At 43.7% G+C, this 18,431-nt stretch overlaps 1 protein-coding gene across 2 annotated transcripts in view; it reads right to left on the minus strand.

Moving 5' to 3' along the window:
- The window catches only part of OC90 (otoconin 90), a 443,355-nt gene that overhangs the window by 364,107 nt on the left and 60,817 nt on the right, over positions 1-18,431 (minus strand). For both annotated transcript variants that reach the window (XM_069220767.1, XM_069220766.1), the window contains exon 4: positions 9,550-9,609. In XM_069220767.1, the coding sequence (XP_069076868.1) occupies positions 9,550-9,609 (60 nt within the window). The remainder of the gene's footprint in view (positions 1-9,549; positions 9,610-18,431) is intronic.

An 18,431-nucleotide genomic window follows, 5' to 3' on the forward strand; every position in this document is an offset into this window, starting at 1 on the left:
CCAAGTTACAGTGGTCAATCATGTTGAAGGCTGTGGAGTGGCATCAGACGCACCAACAGGGTAGTTTCTGCTTCATCCACAGACTATAATGTAGTCCCAAAACCCCAAGCATGATTGGTCTGGGGCTTTGGATTATCTAAATCCAGATTGTCTGGGTAAGAGAATGTGTTGAAGATCTAGAAAGTTTGTAGCTGTTTGCATACAGCGTTTTCCAAAACGTTATCTAGAACTGAAACTTTCAACATTTTCATACAGAAGCAAGGTTGCCGGATTCAGCACTGTACATCTTTTCAATGACACATTTGGTGACCCTAGAATACTCGTCTAATAACGCGTCACTCTTGCACCTGTCATGTACTAGGTTTTAGTTTGGGTAAGTAAAACTTCAACTGAGTGGGGGACCATAACTATCGGGGATGTCCCATCACAATGCCTTCACACTATGTGAGGGTCTGTCCAACCGCTGCAACTGCATGCAAACAGCCTGGTAAAACTGTGGCGACTTGTTCCAAAGTAGCTGAAAAATATGCTACTGGGCGGTTTACATCTCCATGGTCCTGCGTCAAAACAGACAAAGAACATGCATCACGCTCATGACAAAACAACGTGAAGGTCTTAGTGTAGTCAGGCATACCCAAAGCCGGAGTCTTGCACAAACTCTTTCTCAACTCAGAAAACACTTTCATGCAAGCCTGCTCTAATACTACGGGATCAGTGACTTCTTTATGAGTCAGCTTCTGCAATGGTTTGGACATGACTGAAAAATTAGGAATCCATTGGCCACAATAGCCTACCATCCCTAAAAACATCCTGACATCTCTCTGGGTAGTTGGAGGACTCATCTGCAGTATGACTGTGGCTCTTTCTCTGGATATTTTCCTTATTCCTTTCTCAGTCTGGTGATCCAATTATTTCACTTCTTTCTGACAGTATTTTAATTTAAGTGGAGACACTTTATGACCATTTTTTCCCAAATGGTTCAGTAAGGCAATTGTGTCATACTTGCACTCTTCCTTTGTTTTGGATGTAATCAGTAAGTCATCAATGTACTGTACCAATGTCGATTGGAAAGGCAATTCCAATGACTCCACATTCTTCTTCAAGATCTGATTGAATATGGAAGGTGACTCTGAAAACCCTTGAGGAATTCAACACCGACAGTACACTGGGTCCAAAAATTTGAAACAAAAGAGAAATTGTCTATCCCTGTGAAGAGGCACAGAAAAGAAGGCTTGCGACAAGTCTATGACGGTGAACCTGAGTGGAACCTTGTTGTGTTACCAAATCCAGCCATGATTCCATGTGATGCTGAGTGCATCACATGGAATCATGGCTGGATTTGGTAACACGGGGCAACATTTGATCACAATGTCATTTATTTTTCTCAAGTCCTGACAATTTGAACTTTCCTACAGGGCTTTTTCAATCCCATTATCGGTGAATTACATGGGCTGCTCAACACTTCTTTCAAGACCCCTCGTTTTACAAATTCTGCAATTATGTGTGCAACCTTCATAAGGATATCCTGTGGCATGTGATATTGGGGAATCTAAGGAAAAATTAAGTTCGGCTTTACAGGAACTTTAACTGGCTCAACTCCCTTTATCAGGCCAATTTCTTTCCCTGTCAAATCCCACACTTTCTCTTTAACCGTTCTCTGTAAATCGAGAGGAAGCTCCTTCACAGTGAATACTGGAAATAACTTTATCAGGGGGTACTCCTCATTTATAGTCTCACACTCAGTCTCTGGAGCTGGGTCATCTTCATCATCACTATTTGTCTGTATCTCGATTCCATCGTTTGAATAAGTGATCGAACACCTGGTTTTACCAGCAATTCTCTTCCCAGTAGGGATACTGGACTTGAATCACAGATGACAAATTTGTGCAATCCTTTAAAATTGCCAATTTTAACCTGAACAGGTTCTGTAATTGGGTTAGTCAAATACTGATTCGCTACTCCTACAATCTGGACTATCTTTCCTGAAAGGGGCAAGCTCGGAACTTCAGCGGTTCTCACTGTAGAGCGTGAGGCTCCAGTGTTAACCAAGAATGAAACCTTGTGACCCATTACCTTTTCCTTCACATACGGGCCTTTCTGATCTACTTCTAAAGAAGCTGAAAGCACACATTCCTCTTCAACCAAACTCTTGCCCACCCAATCATCGTTTATTCCATTCTTACTGTGTAACGGGAATTGGTGAACTGTGTTATTACTGTGGTTAGACCTCTGAGCTGTGACCTGTTGAGGAAGCATCTCCTGCTGCTGTTCCATAGGGGCTTGAGGTATTTGAATTTGCTGTCTAGGTACCATCTGAACCTACCATTGCATTGGCTGCAACTGTGTCATTTACACACGTGGCCTTTGCACCTGCTGCATGGGTTGAAAATTCTGCATTTGGTTCACATTATTATGAAAATTCAGATTATGACCTCTCATTCTCGATCCTCTCATATTTTGGAACGAGTTGATGTCATGTGTTTGCTGCACGACACCTTCCTGCACCATCATCAGACACTCCCGCTTCCAATGTCCGACTGCTCCGCTCGCGACACAAGGCAACACTCTCTTCATTCCGTGCACATCATTCTGAACCACTACAGTATTCAAATCAGGGCTACGATTTCCATTACCCATTCCTCCACCACCGCTACCTCTCATCTAATTTTGAAACACCATTTTTCCCTGCTGCTGCTGTTGCTATGGAAAATTTCCCTGCATCCCTGTTGGTGCCGCTTTAATCTGCATCACCATTGCCTTTTCCTTCAGTTTTCTCTGCTTCAACTCAATCTCGGCACTGCAGTACTTTGTATACTGAGATACCTCATCAACCGGCTTTGCTTGCCAGCAAATCAAATGACTCTTAATCATCTGGTTAATTTCAGGTCTCAATCCTTCCACAAATCTGAACGCAAATAAATCATATCTTTTGGCTCAATCATTTCTGTACCACTGTAATGCTTAAATGCCTGCAACAATCTCTCATGATATGCATGTATTGACTCCTTTGCTTCCTGAGCTGTCCTGTCTATTCTCTGCCTGTCAATGTTTTTGGGCAAAATTCTTGTTGTCAAAAATTTGATCACTTTATGGTAATATTTCATTACTTCAGGAGATGGAGCACCCGTACTCGGATCTCTCTTCAGTTCGTTTGTTGGCAAATCTATACTCCTCTTGCACTCCATCCATAAATCAGCTGGAACTACTATCTCTAACAGAATGTTAAAGTCTTCCCACAGGCACTTTGCAAGTTTCACAAATCTGTCTGTCTGGTTCTACCATTCTACTGGCTTCTCTCTCAACCTGGGATAGTCATTTGTAAACAACAGAATGTCACTTCTGATCCAAAGGACATGACAAAATTCCCTCCTGGAATCTCTCTTACCCTGCTGCACATTTGCAGTCAGTTCTGCAAAATCCCTTTTTCTTCTATCTCTTTTCTTTGCCAATCTGCCTTCCCATTTGTTTAATGCTCCCCATGCCTGGACGCTTTGGAGTAACTCCCTAAGGTATGCCTTCATTCTTGCAGATCTCATGTGTTCAAAATCTTTGGTGTCAAAATCTAACCTGTAACGCCTTTTCAAATGCTTTGTCTTCTCTATTTCTATGCTGTACTTCTCTGCCAGGTCTGCTAACCTTTGATGCACATTGCTCACTTCTCCCGTAATTTTCGGGCTCAGATATCTCAATTCTGCTTCTGTGTACGACTCTAATGTGTTCACTCCCATAGTTCCTTCAATGAGCTCACCCGCTTCCATTCCTAGTCTTGTGTAGATCTCGTACTCCTCTCCCACAGGAGCACTCTGTGGGGGTATTCAGCTTTTCTAACAATTAAGTCAGTTGTTGGGCAGTCAAACCTTGCAGCAAAATATTGTTGGCATGGGCATGTGGCACCTGTTGTACCACTGCATTTGGGAACTTCAGAGTCAGTCATTTCAGGCTCTGACTAACATTCGACCCTATGACAGTATCCGGAGGAACACCAAATGGGCTAAGGTCTATCAATGATCTCGATCCGTCATTCTCTTTAAGTCCTCCCGTCATTTAACTCTGACTCAGGACTCTCTGTCCATTTGCACAGTTTTTCTCTTGTGCGAACAAAGGTACAACTGGACCAATCGTAACAGGTACAGATAAGGGATCTGGGCTTGGTCGAACACTCAAGTCATGTGGGTGTATAGTTACCATTTTCTGACTCATCAATACAGATGTCTCTGTCTGGGTCCCTGTTATCAGAGTGCACTTTGGCATTGTTTGTGACTGCACTTTCGGCACTAAAAGTGAAGTTGGCTCTGTCTGAACCAACATCGCTTTTGGTAAAACATGTTCTGTCTGCACTATTAGGTTTGCAGCAGTTTCCACAATTGGTACATCAGTGTAAATCCTCGGGACACTCGACTGTGGCACCTGATTTGCTGCTACCGGAGTAAAAGGTGCATTAAGACTACCCTGCATAGGGCTCTGTGTCATGCTAGGATTGATCTGCACTGGACTCATTGTTACGTTAACCTGTGTCGGTGCTGAAGGATTTACACTAATGCTCGGACCATCCTCTTGTGCGGCATATGGTGGGGAACGATTTCCCAATAACTGTAAAACAAACTCATCAAGGTCTGACTCTTCCTCAAGTGTAAAAGATCTCCTAGACTCCTTTTCTCCCTTTCCCTACTCTCGGAAGGGCTTCTGCTAGTTTTCCTGGTAGCTTTTCTTCCTTCTCCCTCGCTGCCCTGTGTAATCGCAGGAAACAACTTAATCCCCTGTAAAGTCTTGGCTCTCCACAATTTCTGAGCATTGTCCCATCTAACCTCCACTAGTGTCTTTTCTGCCTTTCTCACCCACCTTTCAAATTTCTCTTCCTGTTGCTAACATTGCTACTAACTCCCAGATTGCTAATGTCTCGAACTGTGCTAGTCTCGAAGGGGGTTTCTGAGCATACAACACCCTCCTAAGATCCTAAACTCCTCAAATTGAATGTTCCGTGGGCAGGAAATGCCACACTCCCATCCTTCTCTGTCACTTTGCACCACTGTTTCAGCCAAAGACATGGCGCGACATCCTGATCTTCGATTACAATGTAAACTGGTGTACCTTCTGGTGGTGCAATCTCCCCTATACTCTATGTAATGGACATATCTCACCTTAAAACACTCTTTAAAGCTTTGAAAATGTTCATTTTTGCGACCTTTATGTTATTCAAATCAAATCAGGAAGTGACTTTTAATCCCAGAAATCTCTTCACCCACCTTCTCAACCAATTGCGTTTCACGAACGGCTGCCAATCCTTTCTCACCAACCAACCTATCCCAGCGTGACTCCAATGATGTCATACTCACAAGTACTGCGGCTGACAAAGTCTTGCAACTTGTCCTCCCAAACTCAGATTCACACTAAACTAATGCAATATATTGATAGCACTAAACAAAATCAAAACCCAATTTACCTGTTTACTACAGGTAGGGTAACACAATCGTTTCAGAAAACTTTACGGATTTTTCACTGATGGCGTTTCACTCTAGCAGCTACTCCTTCTTTCTCACTTTCGTGATTTGCAAGCAAAATTTGACTCTCAACTGATCAGTGGGTCTATCTTGGTGCACATAGGACTCGCCAGATCTCAGTTGAAAATGTATTTCACTCACTTTGACTCACACTCTGACTTGTCGTCCATGCCCGATTGACCTACTAAACCAGACAATTTAAAGAAAAAAACAAGTGCCTCGTACACTTTTCAATATACTCTGGAGTCTTAGACCACGCAGGGTCCATATACCAACAACCACATGGACAATTTCTGAGCACAAAGTGCCACACACATGTGACGTTCAACGACATCCCTACTCTCACACTTCAGAGAATGCACACTCTGTCTACAACTTCATTTGGAGTACGCAAACTCCCTAAACCCTCACAAATATCACAATTCACCTGTGATTTGCATAAGCTCTGCAAGCGCAAAACCTACTTCACTCACACCATCACTAGAATTCTGAGAACATCCTCAAACAGATCTTTAGCAAGCTCCAAGGTTCTGGGAAAGTCATCTTAAGTGCTTAGGGGCACAATTTCTTTCTGCTTTGTATCATCGAATCTGGAAAAACCCAAAATTTCACCAATTTCTCCAAATCCGCGAATTATTTTGCACTTTGTAGGATATTAACTCTTACCCCACTACCATCTCTGGGAACACCTGTTATTTCTCACTACCTTTCTCTGGACTATATGATGGGTTCTTAAAAAGACAAACCATCAATCCCTGCTACCATCTCTGTTGGCGCATCAGACTTTATTAAGTAAACTTACAAGGGAGACGTGTATAGGCCAAAGGACCTTTTGACTGCGCTTAAAGTTTTTCCCACCATATAACCCTGTACCAATACAAATCAATGACAAATAGCAATCAATGACACCAATAATCAGTAAAAGTCAGTAATTTCTACACACCATGACCTTGCAGTCATGAATTACCACACCTTTATGTAAAAGTTAGAATGTTTATTTCCCTATATTAACAATGCTGATGTCACATAACCTAGCCTCAAAATCAAATGACAAACATATAGAAACAACACTGGCTGACCAAAGCGGTGAAAGATTCGCAATCTAATCAAAGATTGAGCTGCTACACATTCTAAGGTTACAGTACAAATTAACAGCAAGAATAATTGCACAAACGAAATAACATACATTTAGATTCAGCAAAGAAAAGACATCAACTGTTAATGCATATAACAAACTTCATCAGTGAGGACCCTACCTATTATCCGATTAGAATAGCATGTTTGGACTTCCTGCAAAACAATTTAGTCACACAACTTTGGAAAAACATCTAACTAGAGCTCTATCAAAATAGCTGTTGGTACCTAGAAACAAAGCAAAAACACATAGGGCCTCATTACAACAGTAGCCGCCTGTCAAGCTGTAACCGCCGTGCAGCCGCCAGTGTGGCCGCACTCCTGCGGTGCCCATTTGGGCATCCCCGCTGGGCCGGCGGGCGGAAACAAAGTTTCCGCCCGCCGGCCCAGCGGGGATGTGGGCCGCAACATGGGAGCCGGCTCCAAATGGAGCCGGCGGACAGCAGGCAGTGAAAAGCTGCATGGGGTCCTGTCAGGGGGCCCCTGCACTGCCCATGCCAGCGGCATGGGCAGTGCAGGGGCCCCCAGGGGCTCCACGACTCCCCATACCACCAGAAAAAGGCTGGCGGTCGGGGACTCGTAATCCCCTGGGCAGCACTGCAAGCAGCGCTGCCCTGGCGGATTACAACTGCCGGGGCCATTGTGGCGGAAAACCGCCAGCCCCGGCGGTGGGTCAAAATACGCGGGGAGGCACCACCAGCCTGTTGGCGGTGCTCCCGTCGTTTTGGCCCTGGCGTAGTAATACCGCCAGGGACATAATGACCACCATAATCAGTGACGTCTTATTATACCTGTCCTCAATATGGTTCAGCAAGCTGTGACAATCTTCGTCAATAGGACATCAGTTCAGTCAGCAAGACATCAGGATTCAGCATCAAAGTTCAGAAAAGCAAAGTTTCGTCATGCAGTTCAGAAAAGAATAGAGCTAAACTCTCAAGACAATTAAGAAGAAAATAGCTAATGGCCTCTCTCCTCTTGGTGCAGTCTGGCTGAGTTAGATTTCCTAAATCTACTTCCCAAGTCCTCATTGGTCAAAGAATCACATGTTGACATTTAGTCCAATGAGAATAAATTCCCTATCTAAAGTTTTACTACTACACGGTTCACATGTCGACGATTGGCTTCTCTTCTCCCTCTCCCGTCATTCAGCTTGTCAGGTATCAATATTGTTGCAGCTTATACTCCAGTCAGTGCATCCATTGTCTTCTCCTGGGAAGGTCAGTCTTACACATACTACAATAAACATTGTTTCACTAGCAAGTACAGCATCTTCTAGCAAGCAGTTTCTCATGAGAATTAACTTCAGCTACGAGCACATGGTCAGTACAGTGGAAAATCACAATGTAATTCTCTAAGCAACCAATTTATAAAATGCCTAAGAAATGCAGCTTGACATGAAACTAGGCCAAGACCTCGCTTAGTTAAGTCCTACGATTAATAAAGCTAATACGTAAAGCATAACTCTTAATATTACTACATTAATCGTACATGAGCCCAACATTTTACATTGATAAGCAATTAATATGTACGCTTTGTGAACATTGACGGCCACTCACATGGGCGCAACATCAAATGCGTGCATTATTTTTATCTATGTTAACACATTTTCTACGCAAACTCAACACTCAGAATACATGAATATTCATTAATGAAACTCAGCGTTACCAGTGGTTCTTTCTATAAAACACCACAGCCCAGATTTACTAAAGGTTTACACTGACATTTTGACAACTCAAACTGACACAAAGCATTGTAATGTAGAGCAAACAACACCAAAGAATCAACGTTCATGTGCTAAAGCTATTTTCCACTGACAGTTGACCCTCAACCTGCGTCTGGGGAAGTAAAGCTCTAACACCTCAGGTTTTGGTGCAAACCCAATTGTACTAAACTTGCTTTATCTTACTTTGTCCCAAGTCCTAATGCCATGTCTAACCAGGGGCAAGCAAGTTGTTTAGTGGTGTATCACCTGCTGTACCTACATGTAACATGTATGCTTCACCTTAAAACATGTCTGACCCCTTTGCTACACAAAGAAATGTACACTTGAGGGTGGTTTCTAGTACAAAGTTATTGCGTGAAGTTGTGTGTCATGCAAAGCGGCCATTTTTAGTGTGAGTGCTTCCGATATTGTCATGGGCAGATGACTCTATAAATATGGGGTCCTTTTATGTCGCAGGTCAACTTTTTTACGTTCTGGAACCTGTTGCATTAAAGATAAATAACTTGGCCCCACATGTAGTACTAAAAGCTCCCCCTGGTGTTAGTGTTATGTGCTACCCAGCATTGCACACTGTTAGGTTCTTCTCGATTTTCCATTGATTGATTTGTCAGTTTTATTTACACACAGATTTCTTCTATGTCTAACTATACGTTTGACCAACGAGCTCACCCTGCAATGTCCCTGTGTGCAGTGTGTTTGCTTTCCTTTACACACTTGTAAGGGATGTGTTACAGGTAAACACAAGTCATTAGTTGAAATCCATTCTGGACCTGTTGGCAAAATTGGTTATCGTAGTCTGTGGCGCGTGTGATTGAAGGCCATGTGGGTGTATTATGGCACTCATTCCTCCGTAAATAAGGGGTGTTCTGCCATCAAGCAGACCGCTTGGGACAATGTGCAAAAATGCCAATTTGAAGAATGTGGCTGTTCGACTTTGAAACCATAATTGTCTTTGTGAAGTTCATTGTTGCAGAATTTCGGAAAATATTCTCTTCTACACCGTTTCATATTCTTTTCAAAAAGTCCTTGGCTGGATGTATTGGCATATATTTGAAAAAATAGTGCCATGTACAGCTTTCTTGCTGCCTCCTTTCCACTTGATAAACCTGTCAACAATACCGTTCCCATTCTGTGCTCTAACAACTTTATTATGTAATTAATATTTTTAAATAATTTAAAATATGTTATACTTACCAAAGAATAATGTCACACTTTCCACATTTTTGAAAACGCCATTGAAAAATGTAATATTTTCTAGAAATAAAAAAATATATAATTAGTAAAACAATAAGGGCCGTTTCAAGAATATAGAGTTCTAATACATGAACATATATGGGAGAGTGACGTAATTTCTGAAGAGGCTTACAGTGTGGGATGCCATATGATACAAACATCCCGAAATTTGTTTAATAGCGAACTCAATTAAGCTCTCCTTTTTGGTGGTGCTAGATAAAACGGTTTTTAATAAGTGGAAATTATTTGAATTACAACCTTCTAAGTGACATGAGCTGATTGTATTCTTCGGGGTAAGTCCAACAACTTGCAAATCCTCAATATCCCTATGATTGATCTATTGCATCGATTTCAGCCCCCCATAACTTGTATCACAGTACCAAAAATCTCCAGTTATCTAAAACAAGAAAGAGCTAGGGAACCCTGTCCAGGCATCGGGTTGTAACCATACCACAACAGTGTTTTGCCCCAACAACCGTGGAGAGGCCGAAAGCCCACTGGACATCAGAGAAGAAGAATGGGGAAAAAAGAAGGGATGGACGACCTGCTCAGGCCTGTACCATTTTCCCCAGGAGAAGTGTGGAAATGCTGGGTTGTAAAAATGTTGTGGATCCCTGCAGATTCCAGAAGTTCCCCTCACAGTAATGTGAGGAAAATGTGTAATTTATGTCCTTTTTTTGAGGTTTCTAGGGCATTCTGAATAAAACAAATGTAGTGGGAACCATGTACTCACCCCTCGATGCCTATTTTTCAGATGTGCCAGGGTTTATTATGTTTTTCTGGGTGGTGGCTAAATTTCTTACCTAACTCTTACTCTCACCTGTTTGCCACCTCTCTGCCTATCTCACCTTTTACTTTCTCACCTCTCTCTGCATCTTGGTATCTTTTTATCTGTCAACTGTCTTTCCTTGGCTGTCTCTCTATATCTTGTCTATAAGTTGTCTACTTCTCTTTATACCCCCTGCCTCCCGCTTGTCTATTCCATTAATTGACTCTTACCTGTCTTTCTCTTTATCAACTCTCCTGATACTGCTGCCACCTCTCTCTTATTAGTTTGTAATCTTTCTATTTCCTACTGCCTATCCACCCAAATCTCTCAGTTGTCTCTTTAGAGTCTGTTTCTTTTCCATTGGTCTCTCTCTCTCTCACTTTAGTCTAATGTGTTCACTCTGAGCTGTCTTTTACCAGTCTTCTCTTCTTTGTCATCTCTGCCTCCATCACCTCTCATCTGTCTTACTGTCTCAGTTGTTCCCTCCTTCTGGATTTTTCCTGTCACTTTCCTGTAGGTTCTGTGTCTCTATTACACCTCTCACCTGTTTCACCTCTGTAATAACATCTTTTGGACCTGGCTCTCTGTATGGTCATCCTCAATCCTTTTGTCTTCACCTTTCATATTTTCTTGAATTGGTTTTTGTTGGCTTTTAGGACTATGCGCACTTTACCACTGGTTACCAGTGCTAAAGTGCTTGTGCTTTCTCATTTAAACATGGTACAATTGTCTGAAATCCACTTAGCACATTTAATTACTTATACACCCATAGTAAAGAGGTAATACAAGTACCTAGGACCTGTAAATTAAATGCTAGCAGTGGGTCTGCAACACTTCTTGTGCCACTCACTTAAGTAACCCTTTTAAACATTTTTCAGGTCTGTCATTGCAGCCTATGTGTGCAGTTTGAAACTGCCAATTTTCACCTGGCAAAATAAACCATTCTGCATAATACAACTTCCTATATAATACATATATGTCAATCTTAGGGTAGCTCCTAAACAGCCCATAGAGCAGGGTGCAATGTATTCAAAAAGTTGGACATGTATTTTTAAGTTTTACATGTCTTGGTACTGAAAAAGTGATAACTTTTGATTGGGAGCAGGTAGGAAAGTCAAGTTTTGCTTCTGAAGAATTTTAATTTAAAACCATCTTCAAAGGTAAAATCCGGTTTTAGGTCCCAATTCTGAAAATGCAATTTTTTGAAAGTTTACATTTTCTTGCCCTAACCATTTGGTGCCTGCTGACTGTTCCTGGGTCACATGATTAAGTGTAGTTGGCAGTTGGCCTTTGTGTATTGCTCCCAGACAGTGTCACAATAGAGGGTCTGGGTTTTGGCAGGATGGGCCATCTCAGGCAGGATTTGGGGCAAAGCTGTCACCTACCAAACCTGCATTTCATAAGCACTGGCTTAGATCACACACAAAAAACTTCACACTAGCCTACTGAACCTCCAGGCAGACTGAGACCAGGACAGGGAGGCAGGAAGTTCCATGGAAGGAAAACTTCAGAAGCGTGTCCTCCTTCAAAGTGGGCATCAGGTATAAAAGTGGACTCTCAGATGCGTTCTTCAGTACATCCATAGACCTGTGGATACTACAGAAGAAGGATGCCCTCCTGCCTGCTGCTTGGGGCCTGTCCTACTTGCTGAGGAGGAACTGGACCTACACCCTTAATCCCAGGCTAAAGTGACTCCAAGCGTCAGCTAACAGTCCTCTTCTTCTGAGCTACAGGGACACAACAAGCTCCAGAGGCCCTTCTTGAACTGCCCAGCTGCCCTGCTGCAACTGGACATGCCTGGACTGCATCTGGACCCGCCTGAGCCCTGCTGCCCTCTGCTGGACTGAATTCCTGTCCTGGACCAATGGTGTGGTACTTAGACCCTTTGTGTGATGTCACTTGAACCCCTCCTTGAAGAAAAGGAGAAATCCTGAAGTGTTGGTCTGTCTGTGACCACCAACGTGCCCCTTTGCACCAAGATCTTTCCACCCGCGCAGACAGCCAACATGAAGCTCTGACTTTTCTCACTGTAGCCGTTATAGCCACCACCAGCGATGACCAGCAACCCAAGATCTGCACTTCACACTAAAGTATTTACAGCCACAGTGACTGCCAACGTGGATTTCCAGCAACAACCACCCTCAACGCATGACTGGATCTTAATGCTACAGTAAGCAACATCAGCAATGCCCTGCCTGCTCTTCGTACTATAATAAGGACCATTGGTGATGCTCCCTGTGCCCTCCTCCACCGTGAACAGAACTCTTCACACTGGACTTTAGACTGTAGCATTTTCAGCTGGACTAACCTAGTCCCCATATCCGGCCTGCATTCCATCTGGTCAGTCTGAACTTGTGACTTTCACTGGATCCTGCACTGTGCTTTTAGGCTCTATACTTAACATAAATCTTTAAAACTTCATATCTTCGGGTCTATTGTCAGTATTTTTGTTGCAGTGTCAAATAATGTATTAAATGTTACTCTATGTTTCTACATTGGAGTGAGATTCTTCTTGTGCTTTGTTTTCACTTTATTATTGTTTAAGTACTGAATAACTACTTTACACATTGCCTTTAGGTTAATCCTGACTGCTTTTGTGCCAAGCTACCCGAGGGTGAAGCACAGGTCAATTTAATGACTTTTTGTGTTACACCCTGACAAGGATAGCGGCTATTGCTTCAGTAGGGTTTAACTACCCCCAACCAATGACCCAATTTCTCACATTGGTGGGATTCAGTACTAATGTTTGTGCAGTGCCATACAGTGATTTTGTGTAACACTTAAATCCCATTTAAGTAGTTTGATACCAAATTCAACCTCTTTTTAATTTATCCTTAATTGGCTTCTTTTTCCAGAACCACTGTCCATGCCTGTGACCCTATCTACAAGGATGGAGCTTGAGCTCAGCAGCCTGGAGAGCTTCACTGCAGCTGAGCTCAGAAGATTCTGAAAGGAGAGGGAGATTCCAGCTAAGAGGAGTCTAAGAAGGAGTAGCTGTAGAAGGCTCTCAGGACCTACCAGGAGGCTCACCATTTGTTAGGAACATCTGAGGATGAGGATAAAGCTGTGAGGAGCAAAAGGTGAACCTGAGTAGAGAGCTGTGCATCTTCCTGTGTGTCTCCAGAGGCACTGGAGAACAGAAAGGCCGAGAGGGAGCCCAAACTGCAACTAACCTTGTTAAAATTGGAGGCAGGGGAAGGAACAGCTGAGAAAGAGAGAGCCTTGGCAAAATAGAAGGCTGAAGCAGAGAGGGACTCTGCAAAAGAGAAGGGTGAGGCGGAGAGGGCTTTGAGGTGAGCATGAAAGAGCTGGACCGCACAGCCCAACAAGCAGCACCCTGCAACAATGGTGGTAGCAATGCCCCAGTGTCCAGTAGATAGTGGGCAGCTAAGTGGGCTTAAGTAGGAGAAAAAGGAAAAAGATCTTATTGTAATAGTAAAACTAAGAGTAGTCACGCTGCCCGAGCAGCGGCAGGAAAGTTGGATGTTGAGCGCGTGGGTTGAAGTATATGAAGCCCTGATAAGCCTCGAGTTAAACCTGAGCTGCGTTGTTTGTAGAAATGAGGTGAGTTGTCTGAGAGCGTCTAAAGTAGACGCTCTCAGACAACTCACCTCATTTCTACAAACATCCAACTTTCCTGCCACTGCTCGGGCAGCGTGACTACTCTTAGCCCACTTAGCTGCCCACTATCTACTGGAAGCCTTGATGAAGTCACTTGTGTGACGAAACACGTGTTGGCTGTATTTCTCTGATGACATCATGATTTCTAATTTCCACAATTAAAGACACCATCTAGCAACAAGACTCAAGATTGTCTCTTTACCTATACTTCTTCAAAACCTTCAACGTACCACCGGGGATCCCTTATCCTCACTACATGATTGGACAATATATTCTGTGTGCTGTGGCCAATTTGTTTCAATTTTGTTCTTGGGTACTTGGATACCCGTGATTGTGCCTCCTGGGTAGTAGGGCACTGGGCCAAGCTGCACCAGATTTTGCTTCATCTCATATACCTGTCTCTAATCATTGTTGTACTGCCTAGAAGTGCGGCTGCAATCACCCCTACTACCATAGTGTATCTTTGTACTTTATATTTTGTCAGTACAGCAAGGTGGACCAATATGGGCCTTAGTTGTTTTGGTTTTCAGAATCCATTAGCAAGAAAAGCCAGGATGTTGCAGTCAAACAGGGCTTCACAAAGGCAGAAACATATACAGCTATGTCTCACTGAACCCATTTTCAGTGCACCAAAAAAACCTCTGCAGGTGGAAATAATTAGTAATCCCACTTTTCCCAAACGTCTGGAAAAGTTCCTCCTGGCTATTCCTGCAGCCATCAGGTCCAAAGAGCAGACTTCTAGGCACCAGATCTCCCACCAACCAGGGCTCCTGAAGGGACAGGTCTACCTACAGTAGTCAGGTAGCCCTTCTTAGGGTGAAAAGTCCTTCTGCTTTTTGTGCCCCTGAAACAGGCAATTAGGACACCAACCACTTGACCTTTGGAGAGTGTTGCAATTGGGTTCAGTCCATTCAGTACACCCAGATTTATTTTTGCTTTTTGGATCAAGTGGTTTTGGACTTTATACTGTGGGTGACTCTCACTACATGTGTTTCACCCATGGTAATCATATGACAAATTAACTGCTCATGTTTACCGCCAGTGTCCGCATTATAAGATAAAGCTGCTGCGATGCAGCTAGGGTAAGGGGCACTTCGCTGTTTACATGTGGACACATGCATACGTGTGTACACATGAATGTGGGCTTCACATTTGAGACTACCATTGTGCGCAGTCAAGTAACTGTGCATAAGTAGCCTAGCGCATAGAGGACTCTGCAGGATTCGATATACACCTGGGACATGCCTTATAATGAAAGGGACATATTTATTAAGGACTTGCTTCGTTCTTGTGCCACACAACAGGGCGCAAGCATGATGCAACTCTTTAGTTAGATTTATCAAGCCACTCAGGGCCGTCTTGCATGGCCTCACGTGGCATGATAAATCTACAGTAAAGCAATGCAGCGCAAATCACTGCTTCGTGTTACGCTGCCCTAGGATGGCATTACATGGGTTGAGTGTGGGTACTTCCATGCATCAACCAATGGATTTTGGCTCATTCCCAGATTCCTATTAATGGTAGATCAGTGAATGCATCAAAATGCTATATCTACCCAGGTGATGTGTAACAAGGAGAAATATCTTTATTTCCCCTCTTTACTTCAGAATGCAGCACACATAGAAAGAGGAAAATACCTCTCAGGATTCGTTTTGTGCAGGAATGTTCTCCTTCCTGCACAAAAACAATCCTGCTTGCAACGCAGGCACCCTTGCACCAAGGTGCAAGGGTTCCTGCATTGGTGCTAGGCAGCACACTGTGTGTCAGCGTAGGGAAAAGACAGGAATGCCCCTCACAATGTTAAGTGAGATGCATTCCTGCCTTTTCCCTATCATGCAGCACAGCAAGGTAACTTGCTGTGCTGCTCTGTGTGATTTTTGTAATAAATCTGCCCCTTAGTGTACACTAAAAGGAAAGGTGAGTGTGATTTACTGTTTTGCCAGTAGTGAGACTTTATTATACAGTGCAGTTTCGCTTACCTTTGGCCTACAAAGTCCAGTGACATATCAAAAGCACTCATCACACAAAGGGAGCAATTAACAGAGCTTCACTCAGCTCCATTGGAGGAAAGGGGTCGGGAGAAAGGATCTGCAACAATCAATCAGCTGTCACATTGTACCTGGGATGGTCCACTGAACAAGAGAGAGAGCACAGACCTCTGGAGCCAATACAGGAGCCCCCCCCCCTTGAAGAGTTGGTAAGAAAGGCCATGGCAGTGATATCAGTGAGGGGCGGAGGTCCGCCCCCAGAGGAGATGTGACACCTGGATGACACCATCCTGCACTGTCCCATCATGCTGTGCAGGAGGATTGGGACAGGGGTAGAGAGTGGATGTGGCACCCCTGGATAGGCCAGGGGTGCCTGGCTTCCAGAACCTTCCACCCCCCTTTAAAAACATGTGCACAAGGCTGTTTCCTGATTGCTGTTTTTGTGCTCCTTGCTGCTGGTCCCTGCGGCTGTCTTGGACACCTGGAAGGAGTAACCCACTGAAGCCCAAAAATGACTAAGGTCTCTGCCCCAGCATACCCCAAAACCATCTCCCTGTAGCTAACACCACTTTGGCAGTGAGGAGGTCTGCTGAAACTGCTCCTAGACTAGAGCTCACCACAGGAGTAAAATGAGCTTAAATCACCCTAATCAGCCCAATGGGGCCAGAGTTATGTCAAATTGAAGATTGGGGACCTTTTTTCAGAGCAGAGAACATAGGGCTCCACTGCCTTCTTGAAATGATCACCAGGCATGGCCCGGGCCGGGGAGTCGGTACAAGAAGACTGATCTTTAATTTTTCCAGAGAGTGGGGTATGCGTGAGGTCCCCACCCCAGACTCTCCATTGGCTTTGAGGACCTTATTCCCCAGGCTGTATATATAGAGAAGGGGACGGTGACCATTCAAGTAGTAGTATGCCTGCCCCGCTCCCTTGGCCCATGCCTGTGGGGAGCAGATGGCCATCCAAGTGAAGGGATTCCTACCCGCAGAAGTGCAGGCTACGCAGGTGGCAGCGGGGCAGGCAGAGGCGGCCTCCTTTGACCGCCCCCAACATCTGGAGGCATGGGGGTGCCCTGGTGTGACCGGGCACCCCCAACTAAAAAACAAAACAAACGGAAAAGTTGTGCAAAGCAAGGCCATATGGCAAGCAAAAGGCTGGAGTGAAGCCGCTAAACAAAATTCACAGCTCTCCATGAGAGAGTGCCCCAGAATGTCCTGCAGGGCTATTTTTCATGTGAATTTTCTGCTTGTGGTGGCCCCAAATGGGACGGGGGCACCACCAATGCTAAAACTAAGGTATGGGGAACTGCAGGAGTTCAGAATACTCCCAAGGAAACTTTGCACAACTGACCCTATATTTGTGGTGTTCAGCAAACTATGGTCCTTCTGGATTTTCACTGCTTAAGCTTTATTCACATTAGTAAGTGCATTTACACATAATTATTATTGATGATTGCATTTACATACAACATGATATCTTTAAGATGTGGTATGTTGAGCTTGAACCTTTGACTGAGCCAATAGACTTACCTTATATGTTTATATGACCCATTATGGGGTCAAGGGTGATTATGCTATGTCATCTATTGTATTTTGAATCTGCTTAATGTATATACTTTTAAATTAGTGGTTAGAATTTAGTAGTGTGTGTGTGTGTGTGTGTGTGTGTGTGTGTGTGTGTGTGTGTGTGTGTGTGTGCTAAATATAATTTTATTTTTCTAAAGAAAAAGCATTGACTAGACAAATCATTAATTGAGTGTTATTATTGCGGGCCAGTGACTACTGATCATGTATTACAGTAGGGTGCTTTGTTGCCAGTAAGGAGAAATAGTGGGCCTATTACATGTGCAAGCCACACAACTAATAACCCAATTTCTTACAGAGAGCAATTCTAGTCCGTGAGTGCCAAAGCAGTCAAAAATCCTTGTGTCTTCATTCATTCTTCCAACATTCATGCAGAAGTTCTTTTCTTTACAGATCTTTCTTTCCTAGGTCCAGGAATTTTCTGATAATGTGGAAGTGAGGTGCCAGCCTTTTTTCTTCACCGTCCAGTCACTGGATAACTCACACCACCCTGCCATGCTTATTTTTTATTTACATTACCCCCCTCCTTTCTTCAGCACTTAATCTTTGGATTCATGAAAAAAATCCTAGAAGCCTTAAATCCATGATGGCTCTTCCCTTCCTCTTTATGTGTGTGTACTGGTCCTTTCGTGCCCATTCCCCTATTCAAATGAGATGCTCTCCTCTTTGTCAATCTCCAACTGGCTTTCACTCCTGTGAGGGATGTTTCCAGAGTGCAGGATGGCCCTGAGGACGAGTGAGAGCAGTTCTTGTGAGTTTCATTTAGCATTGCTGAGTCAAAAGAAAACATGGTCTGCTAGCTGCTGCTGTCCGTCTCTCAGATGGCTAATCTTTGTTGATAACACGGTTGTCTTCCTTGGCACAGTGGTAAAGCCATTGGGT

Source organism: Pleurodeles waltl, chromosome 2_2 (assembly GCF_031143425.1).
Source record: "Pleurodeles waltl isolate 20211129_DDA chromosome 2_2, aPleWal1.hap1.20221129, whole genome shotgun sequence".
NCBI lineage: Eukaryota > Metazoa > Chordata > Amphibia > Caudata > Salamandridae > Pleurodeles > Pleurodeles waltl.